General features: G+C 40.6%; 2 protein-coding genes across 2 annotated transcripts in view; one reads left to right on the top strand and one right to left on the bottom strand.

Moving 5' to 3' along the window:
• Cnot1 (CCR4-NOT transcription complex, subunit 1) overlaps positions 1-22,746 on the top strand; it is a 104,207-nt gene extending 81,461 nt beyond the window's left edge. The window contains exons 27-45 of the mRNA XM_013012645.1: positions 1,884-2,180; positions 3,299-3,439; positions 3,535-3,639; positions 4,449-4,568; positions 6,302-6,493; positions 7,423-7,565; positions 7,732-7,840; positions 7,930-8,099; positions 8,713-8,944; positions 12,596-12,844; positions 13,562-13,725; positions 14,306-14,423; positions 15,706-15,807; positions 18,311-18,484; positions 19,848-19,997; positions 20,494-20,674; positions 21,588-21,720; positions 21,925-22,059; positions 22,390-22,746. Of these exons, the coding sequence (XP_012868099.1) occupies positions 1,884-2,180; positions 3,299-3,439; positions 3,535-3,639; positions 4,449-4,568; positions 6,302-6,493; positions 7,423-7,565; positions 7,732-7,840; positions 7,930-8,099; positions 8,713-8,944; positions 12,596-12,844; positions 13,562-13,725; positions 14,306-14,423; positions 15,706-15,807; positions 18,311-18,484; positions 19,848-19,997; positions 20,494-20,674; positions 21,588-21,720; positions 21,925-22,059; positions 22,390-22,468 (2,994 nt within the window). The 3' untranslated portion in view covers positions 22,469-22,746. The remainder of the gene's footprint in view (positions 1-1,883; positions 2,181-3,298; positions 3,440-3,534; positions 3,640-4,448; positions 4,569-6,301; positions 6,494-7,422; positions 7,566-7,731; positions 7,841-7,929; positions 8,100-8,712; positions 8,945-12,595; positions 12,845-13,561; positions 13,726-14,305; positions 14,424-15,705; positions 15,808-18,310; positions 18,485-19,847; positions 19,998-20,493; positions 20,675-21,587; positions 21,721-21,924; positions 22,060-22,389) is intronic.
• A 1,063-nt stretch (positions 22,747-23,809) lies between these two features.
• Setd6 (SET domain containing 6) overlaps positions 23,810-26,555 on the bottom strand; it is a 3,601-nt gene continuing 855 nt past the window's right edge. Inside the window, exons 2-7 of the mRNA XM_013012644.1 lie at positions 26,384-26,525; positions 26,087-26,281; positions 25,852-25,969; positions 24,543-24,723; positions 24,272-24,414; positions 23,810-24,189 (exon numbers count right to left, since the gene is read on the bottom strand). Coding sequence (XP_012868098.1) covers positions 23,887-24,189; positions 24,272-24,414; positions 24,543-24,723; positions 25,852-25,969; positions 26,087-26,281; positions 26,384-26,525 — 1,082 coding nt within the window. The 3' untranslated portion in view covers positions 23,810-23,886. The remainder of the gene's footprint in view (positions 24,190-24,271; positions 24,415-24,542; positions 24,724-25,851; positions 25,970-26,086; positions 26,282-26,383; positions 26,526-26,555) is intronic.

Below are 26,555 nucleotides of genomic sequence, written 5' to 3'. Positions count from 1 at the left end.
AAGCCGGAAGTGGTGCTGTGGCTCAAGTGGTAGAGCGCAAGCCTTGAGCTGAAGAGCTAAGGGGGACAGTGCCCAGGCCCAGAGTTCAGGCCCCCATGACCGGACCCAAAAAAGAAAGTCACAATCTCAGGTTTACCTTACACAGGTCAAAAGAGCCCTAATGTATGTCATAGCCTTTTGCTTTTACTTTCATTAACCTCACTTGGCCTGTATTAGACTTTTTTTGGGATGGGGGGGCAAATAGCCAGAAGCAAGCTGATCTTAGTATATAAAGTTTCCAGGCCAGTGTCATGAAGTGGGATTTAGTTCTTTTAGTTACATTGTGTTGGCTTGTTTCTAAAAGGCTGTCAAATCTAAATTCAAATAATGTCTTATAAATTTCCTTTTTTATGTTTAGTTTTTTTCTTTTTTCTTTTTTTTTTTTTTCTTCTTTTTGCTTATGTGGTGCTGAGGAATCAAACCCAGGGCCTCAGGCATGCAAGGCAAGCGCTCTACCACTGAGCCACCTTCCCAGCCCTGCTTAGTATTTGGTCTGTATATCCAAGGCTGTTATTGTTTGTTGTCCACAGTCTGTTCTGCTTAATTCTCCTTTTTTTTTTTTTTTTTTTTGAGGCAAGATTAAGCCCAGGCTGGCTTTAAACTTAACACCCTCTTTGTCTCAGCTTCATAAGTGCTATAATTATATGTCCTACTACACCCAGCTTAACATTTGTTTAATTCATAACCATGTGGTTGGAGTTCTCACTATTGGATTTTCACAAACATAAAATGTTCACAGAAAAAGGAGTACTTTTGTATTGAAGACTTGGGACTGGGAATGTGGCTTGGTGGTAGAATGTTTGCCTAGCATGCATGAATCCCTGGGTTTGATTCCTCCGTACCACATGAACAGAAAAATCCAGAAGTGGTGCTGTGTCTGAAATGTTAGAGTGCTAGCTTTGAACACAGAGATGCTCAGGGACAGAGTACAGGCCTTGAGTTTAAGCCCCTGGACCGGCCAAAAAAAAAAAAAAGGACTTGGCAGTTTTTCTTTGCATGTTGTCCTGGTCTTGCTACAATTAGCATGTGCAAAAGAAATCATTAACTTTTCCCCTGTTCTCCCTTCTGTAGGTGTAGTAACAGTATCCCCATGATTCCTCTTTGAATTTTGCCCAGTGTTTGAATATTTGGTGTTCATTATGAGTTTTAAAAATTCTGGGGCTAGAATGTGGCTTAGTGGTAGAGTGCTTGCCTAGCATGCCTGAAGCCCTGGGTTCAATACCCCTCAGTACCACATAAACAGAAAAATCTGGAAGTGGCGCTGTGACTCATAGTGGCAGAGTGCCACTATGAGCTTTTGCTTGAGCAAAAACTAGCTCAGAGACAGTGCCCAGGCCCTGAGTTCAAGCCCCAGAATAGGCCCCCCCCCCAAAAAAAAATTAAAGATACCCTAGTGAATGTAAGGCATTGCTTATTCCCGAGATAGAAGATTAGAAAGTCTTTTAGTGGGCACTGTAAAAGGTTTCTAATTTCAGGAACTATTTGTGTAGCAATATTAGTTTTTTGAGCTAATCAAGAAGTGCTTTGTAACATGTACTTTAGCTATCTATAATTGTAACTCAGCAAGTTATGTCTGTAGCACATAATACATATTTTAATCATTTGCCTGTTAGATGTAACTTTATTTAAAAAAAGCAAAAATACTATCACAGCTCACAGGCTACGCTAAATACTTTTTCCTCTATATAATGTTTCTTGACGTTTTCCTTGTTTAATTTGTTGATTTAGTAGAAATATGTAGCTTCTGTTAACCTTGAAGTAATTCCAGAATTGTGTGATTGCTAATAAAAATTGAATTGTCTTATTTAAACAAGCAGTTGACTTTCTTTATGTTTGTGTGCCAGATTCCCTTGTTCCAGGCCCATCCACAGTTGAAACAGTGTGTGCGTCAAGCAATCGAACGGGCTGTCCAGGAACTGGTTCATCCTGTGGTGGATCGGTCAATTAAGATCGCCATGACTACTTGTGAGCAAATAGTCAGGAAAGATTTTGCCCTGGATTCGGAGGAATCTCGAATGCGAATAGCAGCGCATCACATGATGCGTAACTTGACTGCTGGGATGGCTATGATTACTTGCAGGGAACCTTTGCTGATGAGCATATCTACAAACCTAAAAAACAGTTTTGCCTCAGCTCTTCGTGTAAGTTGGTTATTTATTTGGTATAAAACTGTTTTCTGCCAGGCACTGGTGCTCACACCTGTAATCCTAGCTACTCAGGAGGCTGTTAAAAGCCAACCTGGGCAGAAAAGTCCATGAGACTTACCTCTATTTAAACACCAGAAAACCAGGAGTGACACTGTGGTTGAAAGTAGTAAAGTGCTAGCCTTGAGTAAGAGTGCTCAGGAACAGTCCCAGGCCCTGAATTCAAGCCCCATGACCTACAAAAACCCCTAAAACTCACTACTTAACTTCCAGAATTTTCTTTGCCCTTGGCCCTGAGAATTACTTTTTAACCGTTTTTTTGGTTTTGTTCTGTGTGTGTATGCCAGTATTAGAGCTAAAACTCAGGGTCTCACACTTATTTGCTTAAGCTGGTTTGCTACCACATCTCTTCTGGCTTTTTGCTGGTTAATCAAAGAGAATCACTTTCACAAATTTTCTGCTTAGGCTGGCTTTGAACCATGGTTCTCAAATCACAGCCTCTTGAGCACGTAGGATTATAGACGAGCCACCAGTAGTGCCCAGCAACCTCATAGTCTTAAAAAATATTTAAAGTAGTTGGAGTAGGACAGTAAAGAATGTGTTTTTGCCGGTCATGGGGCTTGTACTCTGGGCCTGGGTGCTGTCCCTCAGCTTTTCAGCTTAAGGCTAGCGCTCTACCACTTGAGCCACAGTGCCACTTCTGGTTTTCTGAATGGTTTATTGGAAATAAAGAGTTAGGGACTTTCCTGCCTGGGCTGGCTTTGAAACGTGATCCTTAGATGTCAGCCTCCTGAGTAGCTAGCATTACAGGCGTGAGCCACTGACACTGGGCTTAAAGAATGTTTTGAAGTGATTTTATTTTGCATACATTATCATAGCACATTTTGGTTAAAACAACTGGGAGTATTTTTGAGTCTCAGATGCCATGGGAAATAATTCTTTTGTTTGCTAAGTTTCTATTTTCATATTGTTAACCATGTTCATAACCAATAAAATGTTTAGTGTCACAGCTCATTCATAACTATCACCAAAATTGAAATTTATTCATTGAATGTATCACATTCCCCATTATCCAACTTGAACATTTTTCTTTCCTATTTTTCTGTTCCAAATAGACTGCATCCCCACAACAAAGAGAAATGATGGACCAAGCAGCTGCTCAATTAGCTCAGGACAATTGTGAATTAGCTTGTTGTTTTATTCAGAAGACTGCAGTAGAAAAAGCAGGCCCAGAGATGGACAAGAGATTAGCAACTGTAAGTACATATCATTTTCTTTTGGCCGGAGGTGTTTTGGTAATTTAAGAAAATGCCTCATAACAAGAACCTCAGTGACTTTTTTTTATTTCCAGGAATTTGAGCTGAGAAAACATGCTAGGCAAGAAGGGCGAAGATACTGTGATCCTGTTGTATTAACATACCAAGCTGAGCGGATGCCAGAACAGATCAGGCTGAAAGTGAGAACTTGGGGCATTCTCTGTTCATGCAACCTTCCCCTGTACCCAGTTTGTTAGTATTGGCTGGATCTGTTCACGGATACCTGGGACAGTAGGACTAAATGTTTCTGAGAAAGCGTCTTATCCTAGTAGCACTTTTATTTTAAAAGTGCCTGTGGAGGGGCTGGGTAGGTGGCTCAGTGGTAGAGCACTTGCCCTGCATGCCTGAGGCCCTGGGTTCGATTCCCTAGCACCACATAAGCAAATAGAAAAAAGCCGGAAGTGGCGCTGTGGCTCAAGTGGTAGAGCGCTAGCCTTGAGCTGAAGAGCTGAGGGTCAGTGCCCAGGCCCAGAATTCAGGCCCCACGACCGGACCCAAAAAAAAAAAAAAAGTTCTGTGGAACAGGCATAGAACTAGCCTTGGCTCTTCCATTCCACAGTCATTAAAGGAAAGCTGTGCCTCTAAGCTTTCACTTTTGTTTCCCAACTTGGACTTTTCTCGACATATGTTCTGATATTTATGCTTTTATTGACAGTTGCTTATTGCTCCCAACATGATGATGAGGGATCTAATACTATTTCTTGGCACCAAGGGAGAATTTCATGGCCTCATCTGAGACAATCTTCAGTGACTTTATAAGTGAGGGTACTCTTGAGAAGGAAATGGGAACCCTCTTCTGCCCTGTTGTGGCCATCAGTTTATGCCCACCATATATAGTTATGATGGCTTTTGTCAGAACTCTTGGACCCACCCCTGTTCAAACATCAGCTTTCAAAAACTTTTACTCTGATTTTATGGATTCTGTTAAATTAGGCTTTTCTTTTTTAAGGTTGGTGGTGTGGACCCAAAGCAGCTGGCTGTTTATGAAGAGTTCGCACGAAATGTGCCTGGCTTCTTGCCTACAAATGACCTAAGTCAGCCTACAGGATTTTTAGCTCAGCCCATGAAGGTAAAATACTTCACTTGGATTAAATTGGGTGTTTGTGAAGTGTTATCTAAATGTATCAGCTAATATATCACTATTCCTGGAAGCTTAAGTTACAGGGAGAACATCATTATAGTTATTGTACTCTTTGTATCAGCTACAGTGACATATAGAGTTGTTGGTTTTGTTGGTAAGCTATACTGGGGCTTGAACTTAGGCTCTTGCTCAGCTTTTTCATGCAGAGCTGATTCTCTACTCCTTGAGCTATACCTCCAGTCTGGCATTTTACTAGTTAATTAGAAATAAAAGTTTCATGATTTGTCTGCTTGGTATGTCTTTGAACTGAGATCCTGAGATCTTAGCTTCCCAAATAACCACTAACATCTAGCTTACATTTAGGATTTTTGGTTTGTGTAGTTAAATCCATGAAACTTACCTGACTTAAATGTTCTGATGAGTTAGAGGAAATTTGACTGCCTGTTTCTCTTTTGTAATGGATTTTCTGAAAATTTGCATGTAATTTACACACATAAGTTGAAAACACACCCTTTCATCCCCCTCTCTTCTAATATTCCTAGTACATGCTACTGTATTTGTCTCATTTATATTACAGAAATGTTCTCTGACCATAATATAAGCATTAAAATCAGGAAATTCAACACTTTATTCCCATCTAAGTCCTCAATGACTTTTTACCAAGTTGTCAGGTAATGTTTTACAGAAGACCTGTTTGAAGACCACACATTTCATTTAGGTGTTATTTTTTAGAAATCTCTAAATTCCTCATCTTTCTCATCCTTGCCACTTTTGAAGATTATAAACAAGCTATTTTCTAGAATGGCCTGATTTGAGTTTTGACAGTGTGTTCTCATGACTATACTTAATGTTTTGTATTTATATTCCTACCAATACCATACCATTATTACAGCTATTACTTTGTGGGTTTTTGAATTTTTGTTTGTTTTTTGTTTTGTCTGTTTTCCTTTGGTGGGTTGTGAGGCCTAAACTCTGGGCCTGGGTGCTGTTCTTCAGCACAAGGCTAGTGCTTGAGCCACAGCGCCACTTCCAGCTTTTTGTGCTTTTGTGGTGCTGAGGAATTGAACCTAGGGCCTCATACATACAAGACAAGCACTCTTATCACTGACCCACCTTTCTAGCCCACAGCTATTACTTTGTGTATGTCATGCTGATGACCCACCTAGAGTATGCCAGGCAACCAACCACTACCACTGTTCTGCATCCCAAACCTTCGGTGTATACACTTATGATAAGGAATATCACTGATGTAGTGTTCTTGCTATGTTTAGCCAAGCTTTGGCAATTGCTCTGAGTACTGTAATTTTCAGGACTTAGAACACAGTCTTAAACTGTACTTACTTTACGCCACCAATGATGTCCTCCTCAGTCTTTTATTTTTTGGTAAGAATTTTTTTTTTTATTGTCTCCTCCTCAGTCTTTTCATTGATGGTATAATTTGATTGCTTGATTATGTGGTACCTGCCAGCTTTCTGTTCTCAAACACCCCTACTCCTCAGCCTGCCTTGTACCACTCTACTTCATAGCATTTCATAGCTCAGGAAGCAAGCCTGGAAAAGGCCCTCTCTGTTTTGATGAAAAAGCAAAAAGAGCAGCTGGGTGCCAGTGGCTCATTCCTACAACAACAAAAAAAAGTAAAGGGAGCAAACAAGCTTACAGACCTTTAATGAAAAAAAAAAACCCTAATTTTTTTTTCTTAACTATTTCCTTCTGTAACACAGCAAGCTTGGGCAACAGATGATGTAGCTCAAATTTATGATAAGTGCATTACAGAACTGGAGCAGCACTTACATGCTATACCACCAACTTTGGCTATGAATCCTCAAGCCCAGGCTCTTCGAAGTCTTTTGGAAGTTGTAGTGTTATCACGGAATTCTCGGGATGCTATAGCTGCTCTTGGATTACTCCAGAAGGTTGGTTCTTGATATTGCTTATAGAAGAAGGAAAACTAGGTTTGTAGATTTTGAGTTACCTGCATCCTTGTCTACATACTTAGGAAATTATTGTTAAGACTAAATAAAATTACCTAGAGCTGTATAAGTAGGTGTTTTTTGTTTTTGTTTTATTTTGTCTTGGGTAGAAGAATATAGTTATGACAAATGGAAAATGTTTTTTTTACCTTAAGAGAACATTTTCTTGGAAATAAGATTATTGAATAATCTCTGAAGGAGAGCTTGAAGGTTTGATGGAAAAATTGTCATGTGTTTGAGGAGTGGTTCTGGGTGTGGGTAGAGCCTTGTATTTAGACTATGAAGAGGCTAAAGACAGTGGAAAACTCAGGTAGAACTGAGAGTGAATCTTATTTCCAGCTGTTAGTCCACTAAATAGAGTAAGCAGATTTGTTACATGGCAGCCATGGGGAGACAACACAAATAAATTTTAAGCCACCTTCAGGGTACCAACATGAGTATATATTTAAATGGACAGGGGAAAAGAAGTATGCACAGTTATGAGTCCTTGTCACAAATTGGGCCTGGATGACCATTATCTTGGGCCTTTGTTTTGGGAAGAGTTCTGGAGAAGTTTGGTATTACCTGATGGTTGATCAGTCCTGAGGAAATTGTATTGTTCTTTAGGTCCTACTAAAGTTGTTGATCAATGGTAAGTCCTGTCCTTCCTCAATTCCAAGGTGATTGCAAGGGAACTGCAAAGATTTAGAACAAAGATGCATAAAAAATGGAAGCAGTTACGCCAGGATTTTGTCTAGTCTAGCAAAAGTAGCCTTTAAATACTTCTTACAGAGATAGCCATTTTGAAACTGTAGAAAGTGGATATTCTCATTGAGGTCTAGCTTTCCTAATTGAGCTGGGTACTGTTCTAAACACTTTTGTTTTGTCCATAGGCTGTTGAGGGATTATTAGATGCCACAAGTGGTGCTGATGCTGACCTACTGCTGCGTTACCGAGAGTGCCACCTCTTGGTACTCAAAGCTCTGCAGGATGGCAGGGCATATGGATCTCCATGGTGCAACAAACAGATCACAAGGTTGGTGAGGGCCTTCATGTTTTACCACTAAGCTACACCCCCAGCCTTCCAACTGTTGAGAAACTAAGTCATTCCTAATTGAAACAAATTTCCACCAAATAAAATGAATCTTTTTTGTTTTATATAGTATGGTTTGGAATCTGAGTAAAATCCTCACTTTTCTTAGGTGCCTAATTGAATGTCGAGATGAATATAAATACAATGTGGAGGCAGTGGAGTTGTTAATACGAAATCATTTGGTAAACATGCAACAGTATGACCTTCACCTAGCTCAGGTATGGAAGAATTTACTTTAGCTGACCAAAGAAGTCAGGAAGCGTTTTCATCTGTTTTCTCTCTTATGTTGTGTTTTCTGTGTTGCCAGTCAATGGAGAATGGTCTAAACTACATGGCCGTGGCATTTGCTATGCAGTTGGTAAAAATCCTGCTGGTGGATGAAAGGAGTGTTGCCCATGTTACTGAGGCAGATCTGTTTCACACCATTGAAACTCTCATGAGGATTAATGCTCATTCCAGAGGCAATGCTCCAGAAGGGTGAGGATGAAATACTTTGCTCACCCTGTGTATTCAGCATTCTCCTGAAAGATTTAGAAATGAATGTACAGACTTATTAGTATTACTTATAACTGCTTTATCAATAGTGTGTAACTTCAGTTAGGCCTTATATTGCCTGTGGAAATATGAAAGCTTAACTAACTGCCAGGTCTTTCTGGTATAGAATAGTATGTAGTGACTTCTAAGTTGGTGTCAGAATCCTCTTCTGCCTTGGTTTTGCCACTTAAAAAATTGCTAATTTTAGGCAAATAGACTTAACCTTTCTAGGCCTGTTTTTAAAATAAAATGGAAGCAAATTCTCAAACAGCTGTTGAAAAATTTAAAAGTACAGCAGTGAATGAAAGATAAGCAGTAAATTGATTACTTATTAATTGGCTATCAGCTTCACTTCAGTGGATAAGTTTTTGGTGAAGTAGCTTAACTAAAGCCAAGTCATTTGTATATATTATGTTCTCATAAGTAGGTAGAAACAAAGAGACTGGAAATGCTGAAGTGATGAAGTGTTGTTTCTGTTAAGTAATTAAGTTGTCCAACTGTATCTGAAATTACAACTGTGAGTAGACTGATTTTCACTCTGGATTTACCATATTAGATTGCCCCAGCTGATGGAAGTGGTACGATCCAACTATGAAGCAATGATTGATCGTGCTCATGGAGGCCCCAACTTTATGATGCATTCTGGGATCTCTCAAGCCTCAGAGTATGATGACCCTCCAGGCCTGAGGGAGAAGGCAGAGTATCTTCTAAGGGAATGGGTGAATCTCTACCATTCAGCAGCAGCTGGCCGTGACAGTACCAAAGCTTTCTCTGCGTTTGTTGGACAGGTAGAGCTTTTGGAAAGAAAGGTGCTTTTTATTCAACATTAAGTAGGGTGTGATACCTCCAGTATTAAAGCTCAGCATTATATACTTGTGATCAGTTACCTCCATACTCATGCAAGCCAAAAATACAAGACCATCGTGCTCTTTTAAATTCATACAGCCTGTGTTTTCTTAGCATTGATCAAAACAGTGAAGTTTGCATTCCCTGAGCTCACATTAGTCCTATTTATCACATTCCACTTGCACAGAGGCAATATACAATGGGTTATATAATAATGGGTTGAATAATAAAGGTGAAAAAATAATTTTATTGGCAGGATAATCAGTAGTGATAGGTTATAAGCTAATAAGATTCTTACAGATTATGTTTAAAAGATACAATAGCTGCCACTGGTAGCTCACAGCCTGAAATCCTAGCTACTGAGATCTTAGAAAAGTCCCCTTGCGACTTTTATCTCCAGTTAACCACTCAAAGTCCCCTGGCGACTTTTATCTCCAATTAACCACTCAAAAACTGAAAGTGGAGCTGTGGCTCAAAGTGATTAGAGTGCTGGCCTTGGGCAAAAGAGCTCAAGGACAGGCCCAGGCCCCAAGTTCAAGCCAACAACAACAAACCAACAACAACAACAAAAAAGAACAAAATTAAAAACTTAAACACTTAAATAGTGTATCGTATTATTATGTTTGCTAATTTTAGTAGCTGGCTACCGAAAAATAGCAGTATACTCTTAGAAAACAGTGTTCAGAGCTGGGCACGAGTGGTTCACGCCTGTAATCCTAGCTACTCAGGAGGCTGAGATCTGAGGGTCACAGTTCTAAGCCAGCCTGGACAGGAAAGTCTGTGAAACTTTTATCTCCAACAAACCACTAGAAAACCAGAAGCGATGCTGTGGCTCAAGCAGTAGAGAGCTCACTTTGAGCTGAGCGCCCAAGCCCAGAGTTCAAGCCCCACGACTGACACACACAAAAAAACCAGCCTTCAGTTTTCCTGCTCATTAAATTTAATGCAAATAGAGGCTTGAAGGCATGGCTCAAGTGGTGGACTGCTAGTCAATGAGTGAAAGCATTAGGTACTGAGTTCAAGTCCAGTTCTCAGACTTTAAAAATCTTTTGCTGTTTCGGGTACTGGTGGCTCATGCCAGTAAATCTAGCTACTCAGGATGCTGAGATCTGAGGATCACAGTTCAAAGCCAGCCTGAGCAGGAAAGTTTGTTGAGTCTCTTATCTCCAATTAACAACCAGAAACTGAAATTGGCACTGTGATTCAAAGTTGTAGAATGCTAGCCTTAAGCAAAAGGAGCTCAGGGACACAGCACAGGCTCAGTGCTCAAACCCACGATAAGTCTCCCCCCTCTTCTCCACCCCTAAAAAATATTGATGCAAAATTGGAGTTTGAGTTCAAGTATATGGAATCAAGCCCCTGTTGTTGCAAGAATAATAAACAAACAAATAAATAGGATGAACAGAAGAAAATACAGGAAGATAGCCATAGTACCATTTAGTACTCTACTTTTGGTTATCATTGACTGCTTTCAGGAACTTCATGGTATAAAAACAATAGTTATTGTGTCCTCATGGTAATAAATGATAACCCTTGCCCTTGAAATGACTTTAAAAATTAGCTTATATTACTTATATGGGAGCAGAGGAGAGTTATTTTTACATTTGCACACATTGACACGTTACATTCACACGCTGACTATATTCCAGTCAAGTTCACCCCCTCTATCTTGAATTGGCCTTTGAATTTCTTTTTAAATGTTATAACATTATAATAACAAGTATTATACATTATAGTTGTTCAGGGTAATATATCTGCTTATTAACATTTCTCTCAGCTGAACCCAAAACTTGGGTTGCTAGAGAAAGATTGTTAATTTGGATCTATTTTCAAATACAGGTCAGTGATAAGTGGAAGATCTGATTTGAATTCTAGAAGTTGCTATATACTGCATTTGCTTTTCAAGATAAATGATAAAATTAGTAAACTATTTCTCTACTAAAAAAATCTTTAAAACATCCTATTGAAAAGCTTTTACTGAACATTTTTAGTTTTGACTTATCTGAGTGGAAAATTTTTAAATCAACTGGGTTTTGTGATCATTGCTATTTCATGGGTATGGATGTGGCTCCTGTCTCAGCTCTTCCTGTTGCGTTGTTTGCTCTCATTGTAATTTTCTTGAGAAAGAATGTATCACACTTCTGTGGTTCCTTTTGCTCTGTGTTGTATTCCATGCCCTCGCGCATATTAGATATTCAAGGCTTTGTGTTAGGCTTGCTTGGCTAGCACTATAAGCAGTTGAGGCATTGCTGGCTTTACAATTTGATCCTCCCAGTTTCAGCATCCTGAGTAATTAGGATTGCAGGCATGAGCCACCAGCACATGGCTGTTCTGGTTATTTTGAGATAGTGTCTGGGCTTTCTACCCAAGCTGGCTGGGCTGCAGCCCTCTTTATGCTCCCCATTATTGCTGTGAAGGATAGGCATGTATTACCTCCTAGACTTTTCCTTGAAAATGTTTTTTGCGTGGGCTGGCCTCAAACTGATCGTCCTGGTCTCTGCCTTCCCAGGGTAAAGGAAGATGTGAACCACTGGTTGGCTAGCCTTTCCCCCTTTCTCCAAGTTTTAATGTAGGCAGAAGATCTTTTACTGACTTTCTGTCTTGGCATTGGGATACAGGCTTGGGTTAGTTTAGCTGTTTTATTGGTTATAAATTGCATTAAAATTTCTAAAGTAATCCTCACAATTTTTCTCAAGATTTGATTTGATTTTTGTTGACTTCTTTCTTTACCCTTAATGCACTTTGCTGTTGTCATCTGCTGACTGGCTTTTCTGCTCTGACTTACTTACGTCATATAATTTGTACTTTCCTCCTTATATTGTACTGTATTGTAACAGTTTTAGTACGTTTTAAAATTGCGAGTCATAATCTGAATATTTTCATTTAGTACCTGTTTTTTGTATAAATCAGTGCTTTTTCTAAGGGTGGCTAGTTGATTTCAAAAACTCTTGTAACTGTTTAAGCAAAAGAAACTATTTATTGGGTGCAGTGGCTCACATCTATAATCCTAGCTACTCAAAGAGGCTAAAATTTGAGGATCATGATTTGAAGCCAGTCCTGGCAAGAAAGTCCCTGAGACTATTACCTCCAACTAACCACCATAAAGCCAGAACTGGAGCTGTGGCTCAAGTAGTAAAGTGTTAGTCTTAAGCAAAAAAGCTTAGGGACAGCATGTAGGCCCAGAGTTAAAGCCCCAGGATGGGCACACACACACACACACAAAAGTATACCTTATTTCTGTGAGAAGTAAAGTACATATAGTTAAGTTTCTTCCTGAGACAAAAGATACTTTGTCCAGAGTATCTTATGACCTAAACAGTTACTAAAAGATGATTTTATTTGCATATTTTTCTAAATTATTTGAAGATACTCTCATTCTCTGGTCTCCATAAAACTGGAGGAAGTGTGTCATGGTTCCTTAATGGAGAAGCCCTCCTAAATGACATTTTTTTTTTAATATAGTAAGAATTAGAAATGGTTACCATAGGAATAAACAAGAGAATGTTGTGTCTTAAGTATGAAAGTTGAGGCATACAAAGTTAATTTGTACATATTATCTCATTGTGCTTCTATACTTTTGTTCCCCATGGTAGATGCATCAGCAAGGAATACTGAAGACTGATGACCTCATAACAAGATTTTTTCGTTTGTGCACTGAAATGTGTGTTGAAATCAGTTACCGTGCTCAGGCTGAGCAGCAGCACAATCCTGCTGCTAATCCCACCATGATCCGAGCCAAGTGTTATCACAATCTAGATGCCTTTGTACGACTCATTGCACTGTTAGTGAAGCACTCAGGGGAGGCTACCAATACTGTCACAAAGATTAATCTGCTGAACAAGGTCTGAAATCCTTTATTGTCTTTGTCTTTGCACATTGAAGTCTGTCAGTGACTCTCAACATCTTTGTTCTGAGCCTTTACCTAAAATGTTTTGTGCATTTCTTTTCTGTGCTGAAATTAAATTCATATATAATATGTGATTACAATCCACCAAATGTTAAGAAAGATTAGAATGCCATAGTAGAAAAAAAATCATTGGATCAATTTACACAATTGGATTTCTGAAAATGTGAATATTAAAGGAATGCAAAAATGTGTGTGAACATGGACTTTGTTTTGGTGTAAGGTATTACAGGCAGGTCTTTCATGAGCCCTCATGAAAGATGAGCAAATGATATAGAGAGCCAGGACAGTTTTTTGACGGTTGTCTGGCCCTCGACCAAATTCCAGGAGAAGTATAAATCATTTGCTTCTTGTCAACTTCAAGTAGAGCAAAAGAGTTATATTGTTCAGATTGTTTTAGCATAGTAAAAGATGATGGTTCATGCTGAAACCCAAGGCTTTGGAAAACCACTGGAGGATATTTATAAGGAATATGCAAGCTTGGCCCAAAGATACTTACAAGAAACACTAAGCCATTCCAACATAGGGCCCCTTTGTCTGAAAGCAGATAATTTTTTGTTTAATGGTATATATTTGTCCTTTAATGTAGGGTTTAAGGTAAAAGTAACATGATTTGAAAGTGTGACTTTCAAGCTGTGATTCTGTATTCTAACAGGTTCTTGGTATAGTAGTGGGAGTTCTCCTACAGGACCATGATGTTCGACAAAGTGAATTTCAGCAGCTTCCCTACCATCGAATTTTTATCATGTTGCTCTTGGAACTCAATGCACCTGAGCATGTGTTAGAAACTATTAATTTCCAAACACTTACAGCTTTCTGGTGAGTATAGTATTGTTGGGCTTAAGAGAATTTTGTGTTTTGTTTGTATATTAAAGTTTTGTTGGTTTTCTTTGTTGTTGTTTGCTGGTCCTGGGGCTTGAACAAAAAGAAGGCCACTGTCCCTGATCTTCTTGTTCACTGTTAGTTCTCTACCACTTGAGCCATAGTGCCACTTCTGGCTTTTTCTGAATAGTTTATTGGAGATAGGAGTCTCATTGTGCTCCTCAGATCTCAGCCTCCTGTGTAGCTAGGATTATAGGCAGGAGCCATTGGCACCCTGCTTGTTGTTAGGTTTTTTTGGTTTTTGTTTGTTTGTTTTTTTAAAGGTAAGGTTCCCCTATGTAGCCTATGCTGGCCTTGAACACAAAATTTTCTTGCCCCAGTATCCTAATTCCTATAGGCAGTGCTGCACCATTATATCTTACTGAAAGTTCTATTAAGGGTTGTTGGTTTTTGGTGTAGTAAAATTTTAGAAGTAGAGCTTTTGTTTATTTTGAGGCATGTTAATTTGATTTGCAAGGCAGCTTATTTATGTTATTTTTAAGTTTGAGCTTTCTAATTTGGATTTTTCTTCTTTCAGTAATACATTCCACATTTTGAGGCCTACCAAAGCTCCTGGCTTTGTATATGCCTGGCTTGAGCTGATCTCCCATCGGATATTTATTGCAAGAATGCTGGCACATACACCACAGCAGAAGGTGTGGCTGCAGTTTATCTCCTACTGATGAAGACTATAACTACTTGTGGCTTGTTAGCACTGCCTAGAGATTTCTACTGGCCATTTACTAGCAGTTGTACGATTTCCACACTTACTTAAGAATTAGTCTGTGTATTGTTGGATCAGGTCATGGAGAAAGACCTTGACTCAAGACCTTTACCTGAAAGTCATCTTTTGATGACTCAGCGTTATATTTTCAGCTTTGTTGTCGACCACTGTCAGTCTCTTTAAAGGCTTTCTGAGTTAGTTTTTTTTCCCCATGTCTACTGCTTTATACACAGTAATGATTATTTTGCATATTTGTTAGGATTTTAAAGTTGGAATCCTTAAGTACTTCCTTAGACACCTGAATATACCTGTGGATAATAGGAGCTTGCTATTTTTATAAGTTCCCATTCTAAATGCTGAAGGTTTTCTCATGGTTAAGGTTGAAGACCACTGAACTGGGTGGGGGGAGAGGTGGGGATGCTGCTGCTTCTAAGAATTAAACCTATATAATTAGGAGTAAAGCGTGATTAATAAGAAATTCATCATTTCTCCCCTCCCACCTCCTTTTTTTTTTTTTTTTAATGCCAGTTCTGGGCTTGAACCTCAGGGCTTGAGCACTGTCCCTGAGCTTTTCTGTTCAAGGTTAGCACTCTACCACTTGAGCCACAGATTCACTTCTGGCTTTTTGGGTAGTTGATTGGTAGTCTCATTGACTCTTCCTGCCTTGGCTGGCTATTGAACCATGATCCTCAGATTTCAGCCTTCTGAAAAACTAAGATTACAGGCATGAGCCACCGGTGCCCTCTTTCATTTTGCAGTTAAATAGCAAATAAGTACTACCTAAAATTCTCTCCTTTGGCCCTTCAGACAAGAAGAAAATATGATTAAGGTGAATTTAGCAAAAAAATTTTAAAAAGTAGGAATTAATCATTTAATAAAGTTGGTTTTGTTTCGAGAAGGGCTTTCCCTTTCTAAGGGAGGAAATTTCATCAGGTTCTCCTCTTTTCTCCTTAAAATTATTTACAGGTATTAGGAGCAGTATGCCCTGAAATCTCTGGAATCATTTAATTTCAAATGTGATTTCCTACTAAATTCTTAGTCTTCTCTAAGACCAGTCTGGCAACCATTCTAGGAGAGGTGTACACCTCTATGTGCTTATTATAGTATGAGGAGATGGATAGATAATTAAGTCTTGGTTTAGCTGCTTAGATGTTTCCTGTTGGCTGAACTATAGCTGAGTATAATTATGACTCATGTCCATTTCTTTTGTTTAGGGCTGGCCTATGTATGCGCAGCTACTGATTGACTTATTCAAATATTTAGCACCTTTTCTTAGAAATGTGGAGCTCACCAAACCTATGCAAATCCTCTACAAGGTAATTAATTTGGATTTACAAATTAGAATAACAAGTTTTTAAAGATTAATAAAGATTAATTTATACATATACAAAATCCTTGTTCTTGCAGAGTGCTGCAAGATCTTAAAGAGGGCTCAGGTCTAACTTCAGAAGATACTGCATTTTACAAAGAGCCTGCACCAGTTTGTGCTTTTTAGCAACAAATCAGTATCTCCACATCTTATCATACCTGATTTTTTTTTAAAGCCCCCTTTGGTGGGTTTTTATTGAGGATATAATTTGCATTTCCTCTAATCATTTCTTAATGAGATTTTATTCTATCAATTGTTTTTTCAATATTTTATCATGTTTCTTGGGGATTGTTGTACTTTTCTTAATTTTGTTTTAATCCATTTTTTTGGTACTGATAGAAAAGCACAGGTTCTTATACAAGTGCTCTATTGGGTCTTTATCAGGTCACTTCCCCTCCCCCCACTTTTTTTTGTTAGTCGTGGGGCTTGAACTCTGGGCTTGGGCATTATCCCTCAGCTCTTCAGCTCAAGGGGAGGGCTCTACTGCTTGAGCCACGGCACCACTTTGTTTTTGTTGTTTTTTTTTTTCTAGTGGTTTGTTGGAGATAATAGTCTCAGGCACTTTCCTGCCCGGGCTGGCTTTGAACTGTGATCCTCAGACCTCAGCCTCCTGAGTAGCTAGGATTACAGGCGTGAGCCACCAGCACTCGCAGGCCCAGGCCCCCCCCCCCCCCCCCCCCGTTTGTTTTTTTTTTAAAGTTCAAGCTTTTTGTTAATATATATTCAAATGCTTTCTCATGGGTTGCCTTTAAAGATGTCATTTGAAGATCTTTGTGTGTTTTTAAGTATGTGTGCTGATCCTAGGGCTTGAAATCAGGGTCTGCCCAGTCTCTGAGCTTTTATTTTGCTCAAGGATAGTACTCTACTACTGAGTCATGCTCTACTTCTGGCTTTTTGGTAGCTAACTGGACATAAGAGTCTAGAGGAAGCTGGGCCAGTGGCTCACACCTGTAATCCTAGCTACTATGGAGGCTGAGATCTGAGGATCACAGTTCAAAGCCAGCCTGGGCAAGAAAGTCCGTGAGACTCTTATCTCCAATAAACCACTAGAAAACTGGAAGTGGCGCTGTGACTCAAGCGGTAGAGCTCTGACCTTGAGCTGAAGAGCACAGGGACAGTGCCCAAGCCGAGTTCAAGCCCCATGACTGACCCAAAAAAAAAAAAAGTCTAGTGGACTGCTCTGCCCTGTGACTTCAAATTAAGATCCTCAGATCTTAGCCTCTTTAGTAGCTACCAGCCCCTTGCCGAGAATCCTTTAAAAAAGTTGTTAAATTTGATTTAATAGGGCTAGAACTCAGGGCCTCTCATGTTCCTGGTGAGTTTCTACCTAGTGGTTTCGACCATGCCTCCATCAGTTAATTCGAGGTAGTCTTTCTAAACACAAGTGTATGATTTAGCTGTAGTTTTTAAGACAAAAAACACTAAACAAAATGTTCGTTGTAGGCTAGGCGCCTGTGGCTTACTCCTGTGTAATCCTAGCTTCTTAGGAGTCTGAGATCTAATAGTGGTTCTAAGCCAGCCTGGACAGGAAAAGTCCATGAGTCTCTTATCTCCAGTTAATCACAGAAAAGGCTGGCAGTGGTGCTGTAGCTCAAGTGGTAGAGTGCTAGTCTTGAGCAAAAGGAACTCAGGATAGATAGTACCAGGCACAAGGTTAAGCCCCAGGACTGGCAAAAAAAGAAAAGTCTTAGAACTTTCCTGCTTGGGTTAGCTTTGAATCACGGTCCTCAGATCTCTGCCTTCAGAGTGAGTAGCTAGGATTAGAGGCACAAGCCACACCAGTACCTGGAGAGAGGAATCTTTTTAAGAAATTATTTGTTTGCTTTCTCTGCCACCCTCCTCTCCCCCTTCCACATTCCTTAAAGTTTTCATTAGGTCTTTACCTAGCTACTAAAGAGATACTTTATTCTTTTTTTTAAAATAACATTTTTAAACTTTTACTAAAAATGCACAGGGGGAGCTGGGCACAGTGGCTCACGCCTGTAATCCTAGCTACTCAAGAGGCTGAGATCTGAGGATCCTGGTTCAAAGCCAACCCGGGCAGGAAAGTCTGATCTCCAGTAAAAACCACTAGAAAACCGGAAGTGGCACTGTGGTTCAAGAGGTAGAGTGCTTGCCTTGAGCTGAAGAGCTGAGGGACAGCACCCCAGCCCAGAGGTAAAGCCCCACGACTAGCACAACAAAAAACTATGTTGAGGGGTGCTTATTTTCATTCTTGTATTTTTGTTTTTGAATAGAATAGCGTTTTCATTTAAGGCTATAAGATGCTTAGGTTTTCATGATATTTTGATAACCTTCTGATATTGACTAAGCCTATAAATTTTTGGTTATTATATTATTGCCTTTTGCCTTTTTAACTTTGAGTTAATTAATAGAATGTTACTTCCTTTTCTCAGTGTGGAAGTGTTCTTTTTTTTGTGTTTTGTTTTTTTGTTTTTTGTTTTAAATAGGGTACTCTAAGAGTGCTGCTGGTTCTTTTGCATGATTTCCCAGAGTTCCTTTGTGATTACCATTATGGGTTCTGTGATGTGATCCCACCCAATTGTATCCAGTTAAGAAATTTGATCCTGAGTGCCTTCCCGAGAAACATGAGGCTCCCAGACCCATTCACTCCTAATCTGAAGGTAATGTTTCAAATAGTTCAAGAAGTTACACTTAATATCTCCTGGTAAGCAATGTATTAGGTAAGGGTACTGTTTAGCGTGGAAATAATGGTTATTAATCCTTATGGGAATGATAGTGATGTTGGCAGATGTTAATAAATCTAGAATTACAGGTGTGAGCCATTGGTGCCCAGCTCTTTCTTTCTTCGTGATATTGTGACTTACACTGGGGCCTCTTGATCTTGCTTATCTTTTTTTCTCTTAAAGTAGGTAGCTGCATAAAGAGGTTACAATTCCATAAGTAAGGTTATGAGTCCAAAGCTTCTTGGCCAGTGTCACCTCTTCCATCGTCCTCCAGTCTCCTCCTCCTTCCCTACTCTGTTACACTGCTCAGGCTCTTCCGTCAGTTACACTGAATATAATTGCATTGTGTTCCCCCTTCCTTCAGCACTATCCTCTCTCCTAAAAACATGTTTCTATTTCCTGGTATTTATTTTGATAAACGGTGTTAATTGTTCAGAGCAGTTAGTAGTTTCTTTCTCTAAGTATCCTGTAGTCAGTTAGTTTTTGCTTATCTTTTTTACTCATTGCTAGCACTTAACCAGTTGAGCCCCTACCCCCCTCACACTTCCAAAAATTTGCTGGGTTATTGAAGTTTCCAGACTTTCCTGCCAAGCCTAACTTTGAACTACAACCTTCAGATTTCTTCCTCCTTAAATATTCTAGGATTACGGGTGTATAAGCCCCTGGTGCCAAGCCTTCATATTTATTTTGGTATTAAATTTAGGGATGATTTTAGAACCTAAGCCTAGGTGTTAGGACATTGTTGGGACCACATGATAGAACCGCAAAGTGAATAGAACTTAGCTTCCATATTTCATAGGTGTTTTTGTGTAGCTTGTATTTAATGGTCCACCTCACTGAGGATTCTGCTTCTTAACTCATTTTGAAGTTTAGGAAAAGGAGTTCCTATTGCAGGTTAGACCTCTCTAGAAAAAGAATCAAGACTTAGTTTACCAGAAGTGCCTCTCATTTTGTGTGTATAGAAAGATTCTTATAATTGATTGATTTAGGGGCTAGGAATGTGGCTTAGTGGTGGAGTGCTTGCCTAGCATGCATGAAGCCCTGAGTTTGATTCCTTAGTAACACAAACAGAAAAAGCCCTGACACTGTGACTCAAGTGACGACTGCTGGCCTTGAGCAAAAGCAGCTCAGGGACAGTGCCTTAGGTCCTGAGTTCAAGCCTCAGGACTGGCCAGAAAAATTGATTAAAAGGTTGCAGACTTCTCTTCTTGGTATAACGTGTATGGGTTTCCAGCATAGGTGTAATTTGTTGTTAGCTTCTACAGTTGATTCTAATTGTGATTTTTGGAATTTCTGGCAGGTGGACATGTTGAGTGAAATTAACATTGCTCCCCGGATTCTTACCAATTTCACTGGAGTGATGCCACCTCAGTTCAAAAAGGATTTGGATTCCTATCTTAAAACTCGATCACCAGTCACTTTTCTCTCTGATCTGCGCAGCAATCTACAGGTCAGCTGGTTTGGCTTAACTCTGTGGCTTTCCCTAGAAAGCACTTCCTATACACTAGGATGTGTGCAGTATATTTTAGAATTATTTTCAGCCTGACTTAGAGATTTTAAAACATGTTGCCAAGTTTAATGGTTCAGTAAGCTTAGCTGAACTATAACTTTATATTCTGTACTTTAAAATTTTCCTAAATGAGGGGATTCTGATTATGTTTGCTTTGTAGAATGACTTGAAATGGAGTTAATCTTTCCACATAGACAACCATAACTTTCTCCCTATCCAAACATTGTAACAGAATGTATGTGCTTTCACTTGAAAATCCTTAGTGCTGTTAGCAGAGTGGTGACAATATGCTCCCAAAGGAACTAATTTTTAAAGAAACCCACAAGCGTAAGCAAGGTTCATTGACAGCAGTTTGGCTTTCCATGGAGGTCTAAGAATTTACAAGTTACGGTGCCAACTGTTTTTTGGTAGTAAGTTTTCTATTTTGTTCCTACAGGTATCAAATGAACCTGGCAATCGCTACAACCTCCAGCTCATCAATGCACTGGTGCTCTATGTAGGGACTCAGGCCATTGCACATATCCACAACAAAGGCAGCACACCTTCAATGAGTACCATCACCCACTCAGCACACATGGACATCTTCCAGAACCTAGCTGTGGACTTAGATACAGAGGGTGAGCGAAACTGACCCATCCCCACCAAACAGTTCCCTGTGCTTGCCAGTCTGACCATACAAATCTGCTTTTTTTTTTTTTAAATCGCCCAAGGTTCTGAGTGCTCTATATAGTTTCTCTTTTTTGTCGGTCGTGGGGCTTGAACTCTGGGCCTGGGCGTGGTCCCTCAGCTCTTCAACTCAAGGCGAGCGCTCTACCATTTGAGCTACAGCGCCACTTCCTACAAATCTGCTTTAAACCACAGGCTAGATGGTATGATCAAACAATAAGAGTACTTGTATAGCAAAGGAAAGTCCCTGAGTTCATATTCTAGTCCCCCCTTTCCTCCCCTCAAGAACATAGCCAAGTATAAAGAATTATCAGCCAGGTTCTGATAATTTAAGTAGCTCACATCTATAATCCTAGCTACTTAAAAAGCTGAGCAGCCCCAGCAGACAAAGTTGTGTGACTCTTACCTCCGGTTAACCAGCAAGAGCTGCAGTAGCTATGTGGCTGAAGTAGTATAAAGCACAAGCCTTGAGTGAAAGAGCCAAACCAGTTTGCTTTGAGTTCAAGCAGCAGTATTAGAACAAAAGACCTGAATTATAGTAGGACAATGGCTTTTGGTGTCATTGAATATAGAGACAGGTAGAGATTACACGAATGGGAATAGTACAGCTGTCTGAACACAGAGGCAAAAAAAGGCAAGTATAGCTGTGTATTAGTAGTGACAAAAGAGTGACACTTGAAAAATTTTAGGAAAATATTAGTATTTATTCTTTTAAAAGTATTTTAAAATCTTAGCAAAACTTTGGAGTCTGGAGAACACAGATAAAAGCCAAGAATAAAAGTAAATCTCTAGCTTGATTTTTTTTTTTTCTTATTATGTTGCTCTTTCAGAACTAGTCCTAAGTTGAGTTTCCTTAATTTCTAGGCCGGTATCTCTTCTTGAATGCAATTGCAAATCAGCTGCGGTACCCAAACAGCCACACTCACTACTTCAGCTGCACCATGCTGTACCTTTTTGCCGAGGCCAACACGGAAGCTATCCAGGAACAGATCACAAGGTGAGAGTTTTGTCCAAATGGTGCCTTTCCCCAACTTCTTCATTTTAAATTATTTTAGTTCCATGTATTCAGGCTTTAGACATATTTCACATACTACTACTGTGTTTAAGTACAGGATAGAGTTGGTAGACCGTCATTGAGGAAGAATGGAACAGAAGGCATGGTCCTGTTTTCTCTATGCATTAATCATTTTTTTCTTTCTAGGGTTCTCTTGGAACGGTTGATTGTAAATAGGCCACATCCTTGGGGTCTTCTTATTACTTTCATTGAGCTGATTAAAAATCCAGCGTTTAAGTTCTGGAACCATGAGTTTGTACACTGTGCCCCAGAAATCGAAAAGTAAGTTGAATTATCTATCGGCAGGACTGTAGATTGTCTTCAAGTAAAGAGCCAGGTGCCAGTGGCTAATAATTATAGGAGGTTGAGAGCTGAGGATCAGTTCAGAAGGAAAGTCCATGAGACTCATCTCCAATTAACCACCAGAAAACCAGAAACTGGTAGAGTGCTAGCCTTGAGCAGCAAAGCTCAGGGACAGCATCCAGGCTCTGAGTTCAAGTCCTATCACTGACCACCCCCCACCAAAAAAAAAAAAAAAGGCAGCTAAAGCAAATAGCGTATTAAGCCTGAACTTTCCTCATGAGTAAATGTGTAATTCTTTCTCCTCTCCAGGTTATTCCAGTCAGTTGCACAGTGCTGCATGGGACAGAAGCAGGCTCAGCAAGTAATGGAAGGAACTGGTGCCAGTTAGATGAACTCCTCCTGATTCTCCCAGCCCTTTGGTTCTCAGGTGTCTGCCCCAACACCTACGCTGTTGAGGGTTGGCCTCCTGTCTACGTGGGCACGTTCCAAAGTTTAAATGCATTTTTTTGACTTGGCCAAAATTTAGACGATGCTGTGAATATCATTTTGAACTTGTGTAAATATATGAAAGAGAAAACCTTTGTCTGAACTTCTGGGTTTGTGCAAAATGTGTTCAAGGCAAGTACATAAACTAGTACGTTGTAATAAAGAGGCAGCTAAATACCATGCATTTTGTTCAAGGACATACTCCATGTCTTTTAACATTCCTAGTGTTCCAAACAAATGATAGAAATACTTAATTCATATTAGTGTAGAAAAATGTCTTACTGTTACCCACACTAAGTTGCTAAAACATGGGCATATCAGAGCATAAGATTATGAGCTTACAGTTTGTGTGTCCTTCCTGGAAGCCATTGTACAGCTAAACAGGGGGAAAACACTCACTTCCAAGAGAGAACCAAGCCAGACCTTAAGTTTTCCCATCCCTCTGTCTTATAAACTATGAGAAAAGGAACTAGTATTAGGCTTTGTCCTCCCTTAACATTAACTTAGGCCCTAAAGTCAAAAGATCAAAACCTCACTGGAACTAACCAATAATCATGGCATGCAGCAGCAGGATGAAAGTGAACAGCCTGGACACCAAAAGATCCCAGACCACTGGGAACTTACTCCTTACTGAATGGTGTATGTAAGATAATCTTCCCCACTACCTAACAAATCCCAGGCCCCCTCCCCCTTTTCGGGGGGGGGGGGGGGGGGGGGGGGGGGGGGGGGGGGGGAGGTGGCTGTGGAGGGTGGCAGTCTTATTGTGCATCTTAGCTTGATCTCAAATGCTGAAGCAAAGGAATTGTGGTGCCAACAAGAGGAAACTGCTGAAACAGGAAAACTAAATTATGCCCAGTTTAAAAAAATGAGTTACTTGGCCCTGCTTACATAATTTATCTTTAATGAGGGTAGGCTTTATGGCTAGTGAACACAAAAGGCTTCATAAGTAAACAGCTGGAATCTTACATAAATGGGGTTGACTCCCTTGATACTATCTTGAGCAAACAACTCCAGTTCCAGTCCTGTCCTCCAACAAGAAATGCAAGTTCCAAAAAAAAAAAAAAAGGGCTGATTTCCTTCAAGTCAATGGTTCCAAGGGAAGAATAGCTACAGAATTCATTAACAATTGTTTAGTGAACCCCCACCTCCCTGGTCTATTGATCCCAATCTTTCCTTACTCTTACCTTGTAGTGAATTCTAGCACTTTTTACCTTCTGGTAAGTAATAAAAGCAAAAGCCCCAGTTTTCCTCTTTGAAGGCAACAAACTATTGGCTTATAATAAAGCACTACTACTGATCCTTCAAGGAACAAGGAAGATACTAACTTGTCAGTTCTAACAACTGATGTAGGATCACCTTCTGACCATAGCGAACCTGTAAGGCCTGCTGTTCCCTTGAGCTGAGTCGCGCATAGAGCTCCTTATTACTAAGCAAATCTTGCTCAGTTTTTAAGTCTGTGGCATATGTCTGCAGTGTTAACAGGACACTGTCTCGAAGAAGCCGTCTCCATGATGCTTTGAGCTTGGGAATGTTGGAAATACACAGGCTGCCTTTGCTTTCACTCTCTTCCCATCCTTCCTGGTTTTTATATTCTCTGAACTCCTCAGCAGGCATACATAGTACCTAAGAAAAAACCATGGGGCCCTTGGATTATGACAATGACTTGTGTTTTATCAGCACAACATGGCCATTCTCAACCCTTTACCCTGAGTGTGGTGGTCAGCTCCTCTTCAGTTAACACCTCTTCACGCCCGATCACAAATGCTCCCTCTTCCCCTACCATCTCCAGTTTGCACAAGAAATCCCAGCGCTCGTACAGGAGGAGCCTTTCAGATGCATTTTTTGCTCCTGTAGATAAATTAGTAAAAATCTCAGCAAATACCTCTTCTAACAAGTCAGCTATTAGCAAAGCTACTACAGCCTGGAGTGGACAGAGAAGACAAGTGTCAGGGTGAAAGATTGGTAACAAAACTCACCCTGTAATGCAGCTTCACGAAGAGTTACCATCTGAATGTCAGCTGTGTCATCTGTGTTGTTAGGATATGGTTCAACAAAACCATACATATGAATCAGTTGCCAATTAGCCATTTGCCCATAAGTGTTGAAAATCTCATGGCCTTTTGGAATGGACTGAGTAGCCACCATCTGAAGATAATCCTGGGATGAAAGGGAGAAGCTAGGGCCAGGCCTTTCCAAGGCCCTCCCCCTCTTAGGAAGAGCCTCCAGTAGGTGTGCTCAGCCACGGCCTAAGGTTGCAATGTCCCATTCTTCTGCATCTAGTGCCACTTAGGTCCTGCACAGTAGAATCACACAGGTGAGCCCAACTTTAAAAGATCAGCTTTGTGTGTTGTTAGGTACCTCCTCGGCTCAGTCACCTTCAATGGTTACAAAATGCTAGCTTGTCAAGATGAACTTAGGCCAGGGATCAGTGGCTCACTTTAATCCTAGCTTTTTGGTGACCTAGAGGATCTCACACTAGTAAAAAACCTGACCAGGTACCTGTGGCTTATGCCTGTAATCCTAGTATACTCAGGAGACAGATCTGAGAATATCAGTTCAAAGCCAGCCCCGGCAGAAAAGTCCCCTTGAGACTCATCTCCAATTAACCACTGAAAAGCCAGAAGTGGAGCTATGGCTCAAGAGTGGTAAGCGCTAGCCTTGAGCAATAGAGCTCAGGGACAATGCCCAAGACCTGAGTCCAAGCCCCACAACCAACCGAAAAAAATCATTTGTTAAACTTGTTTTCTGGGGACAAGGTATTCTATGTAGTGTAGGCCAGCCTTAAACTTGGTTCTCCTGGGTGCTGAGGGTATACGCATTTACCATAAACACACATCTTTTCTTACAACTTGATATAGAAGTGGAATGATTCTTAAAATAGGGTCATCTTAGATCTCTGACCAACACTCCTCCATGCTGTTAACTGTGGCAGTTGTCCACAAGGCCAACTGAACAGCCAGCAGGGAGTGAAAGGTAACTTCTAAAAGCTACTCTGAATATTTGTCAGAAGACTCAACTTTTTTGTGTGTGTGTGTGCCAGTTTTGGGGCTTTAACTGAGGGCTAGCTGGTTAGATATAAAAATCTCTGCTACCTTAGACTGCACTTCTTAGCCTCTATGGGTAGGATCACAGGCATGAGCCACTGGCCTTTGGCTTCCATAACTTAATTTTGAGCCTTAATATATTCAAACAACTTTTGACACAAACAAGAGTAGAAGGCCGTTAGTGGTTTGGCTCAAATGCTCAATCATCAATACACATAACAACTAGGTGTGATCCACTCACCGCAGAGTACTCTAGGTTGGCATTGTGATTGGCTAGATGGTTCAGTATATCTGCAGCAGGCACCATCACAGGGGAGTTTGGCTCCTCTTCATCCTCCTCGTCCAATGGCTCTTGAAAGCTGCCAGAGAGGAGTTGGCTAAAACTAAAGACTAGGGGGTGGGCTTGGCTGTTCTACTCTTTTCCATCCCTCAAGAAGTCTGAAGATGTTTGGTCTTTCAGATTTCTATTCACTGACCTATAGGCCATTACGAGGGCCACGAGTTGGTGATAGAGTTCCAGAGAGCGAACCTTGGGACTGAAGAGATCAGGGTGGGCTTCCATGAAGGGCAGCACAACGGAATGGTACTCGCTGCGGATGTTGGCCAAATCCTTCTCCACCGCCTCTGGAACACCAGTGCCCTGCAGCAGGCGTTGCCGCTCCTCCTGGGTCCTGCAGTGGAACAGCCGGCCCAGCTCCTTTTAACACCCCGCACCTGGTGACCCCAGGCAGACTGGCTGGAGCACGCTCCCCCACGCCTCCCTCGGCTCCTACCAGAACATGGGATGCTCCAGGCGGCCCAGGTCGGGCCAGAGCGCAAAGTAGGGGCTCCAGTGGGAGGCCGGGGCCTGCAGCTCGTGGAGCAGCGCCAGCAGCAGCGGCACCCAGCCCGACGGGCTTTGCAGCGCAGCTCGCTCTGGGGAAGACACGGGGTGAGGGCCTCGCG

The sequence above is a fragment of the Dipodomys ordii genome, unplaced genomic scaffold (genome assembly GCF_000151885.1).
Source record: "Dipodomys ordii isolate 6190 unplaced genomic scaffold, Dord_2.0 Scaffold18, whole genome shotgun sequence".
Taxonomy (NCBI): Eukaryota; Metazoa; Chordata; class Mammalia; order Rodentia; family Heteromyidae; genus Dipodomys; species Dipodomys ordii.
This window is presented reverse-complemented; position numbering and strand designations above follow the sequence as displayed.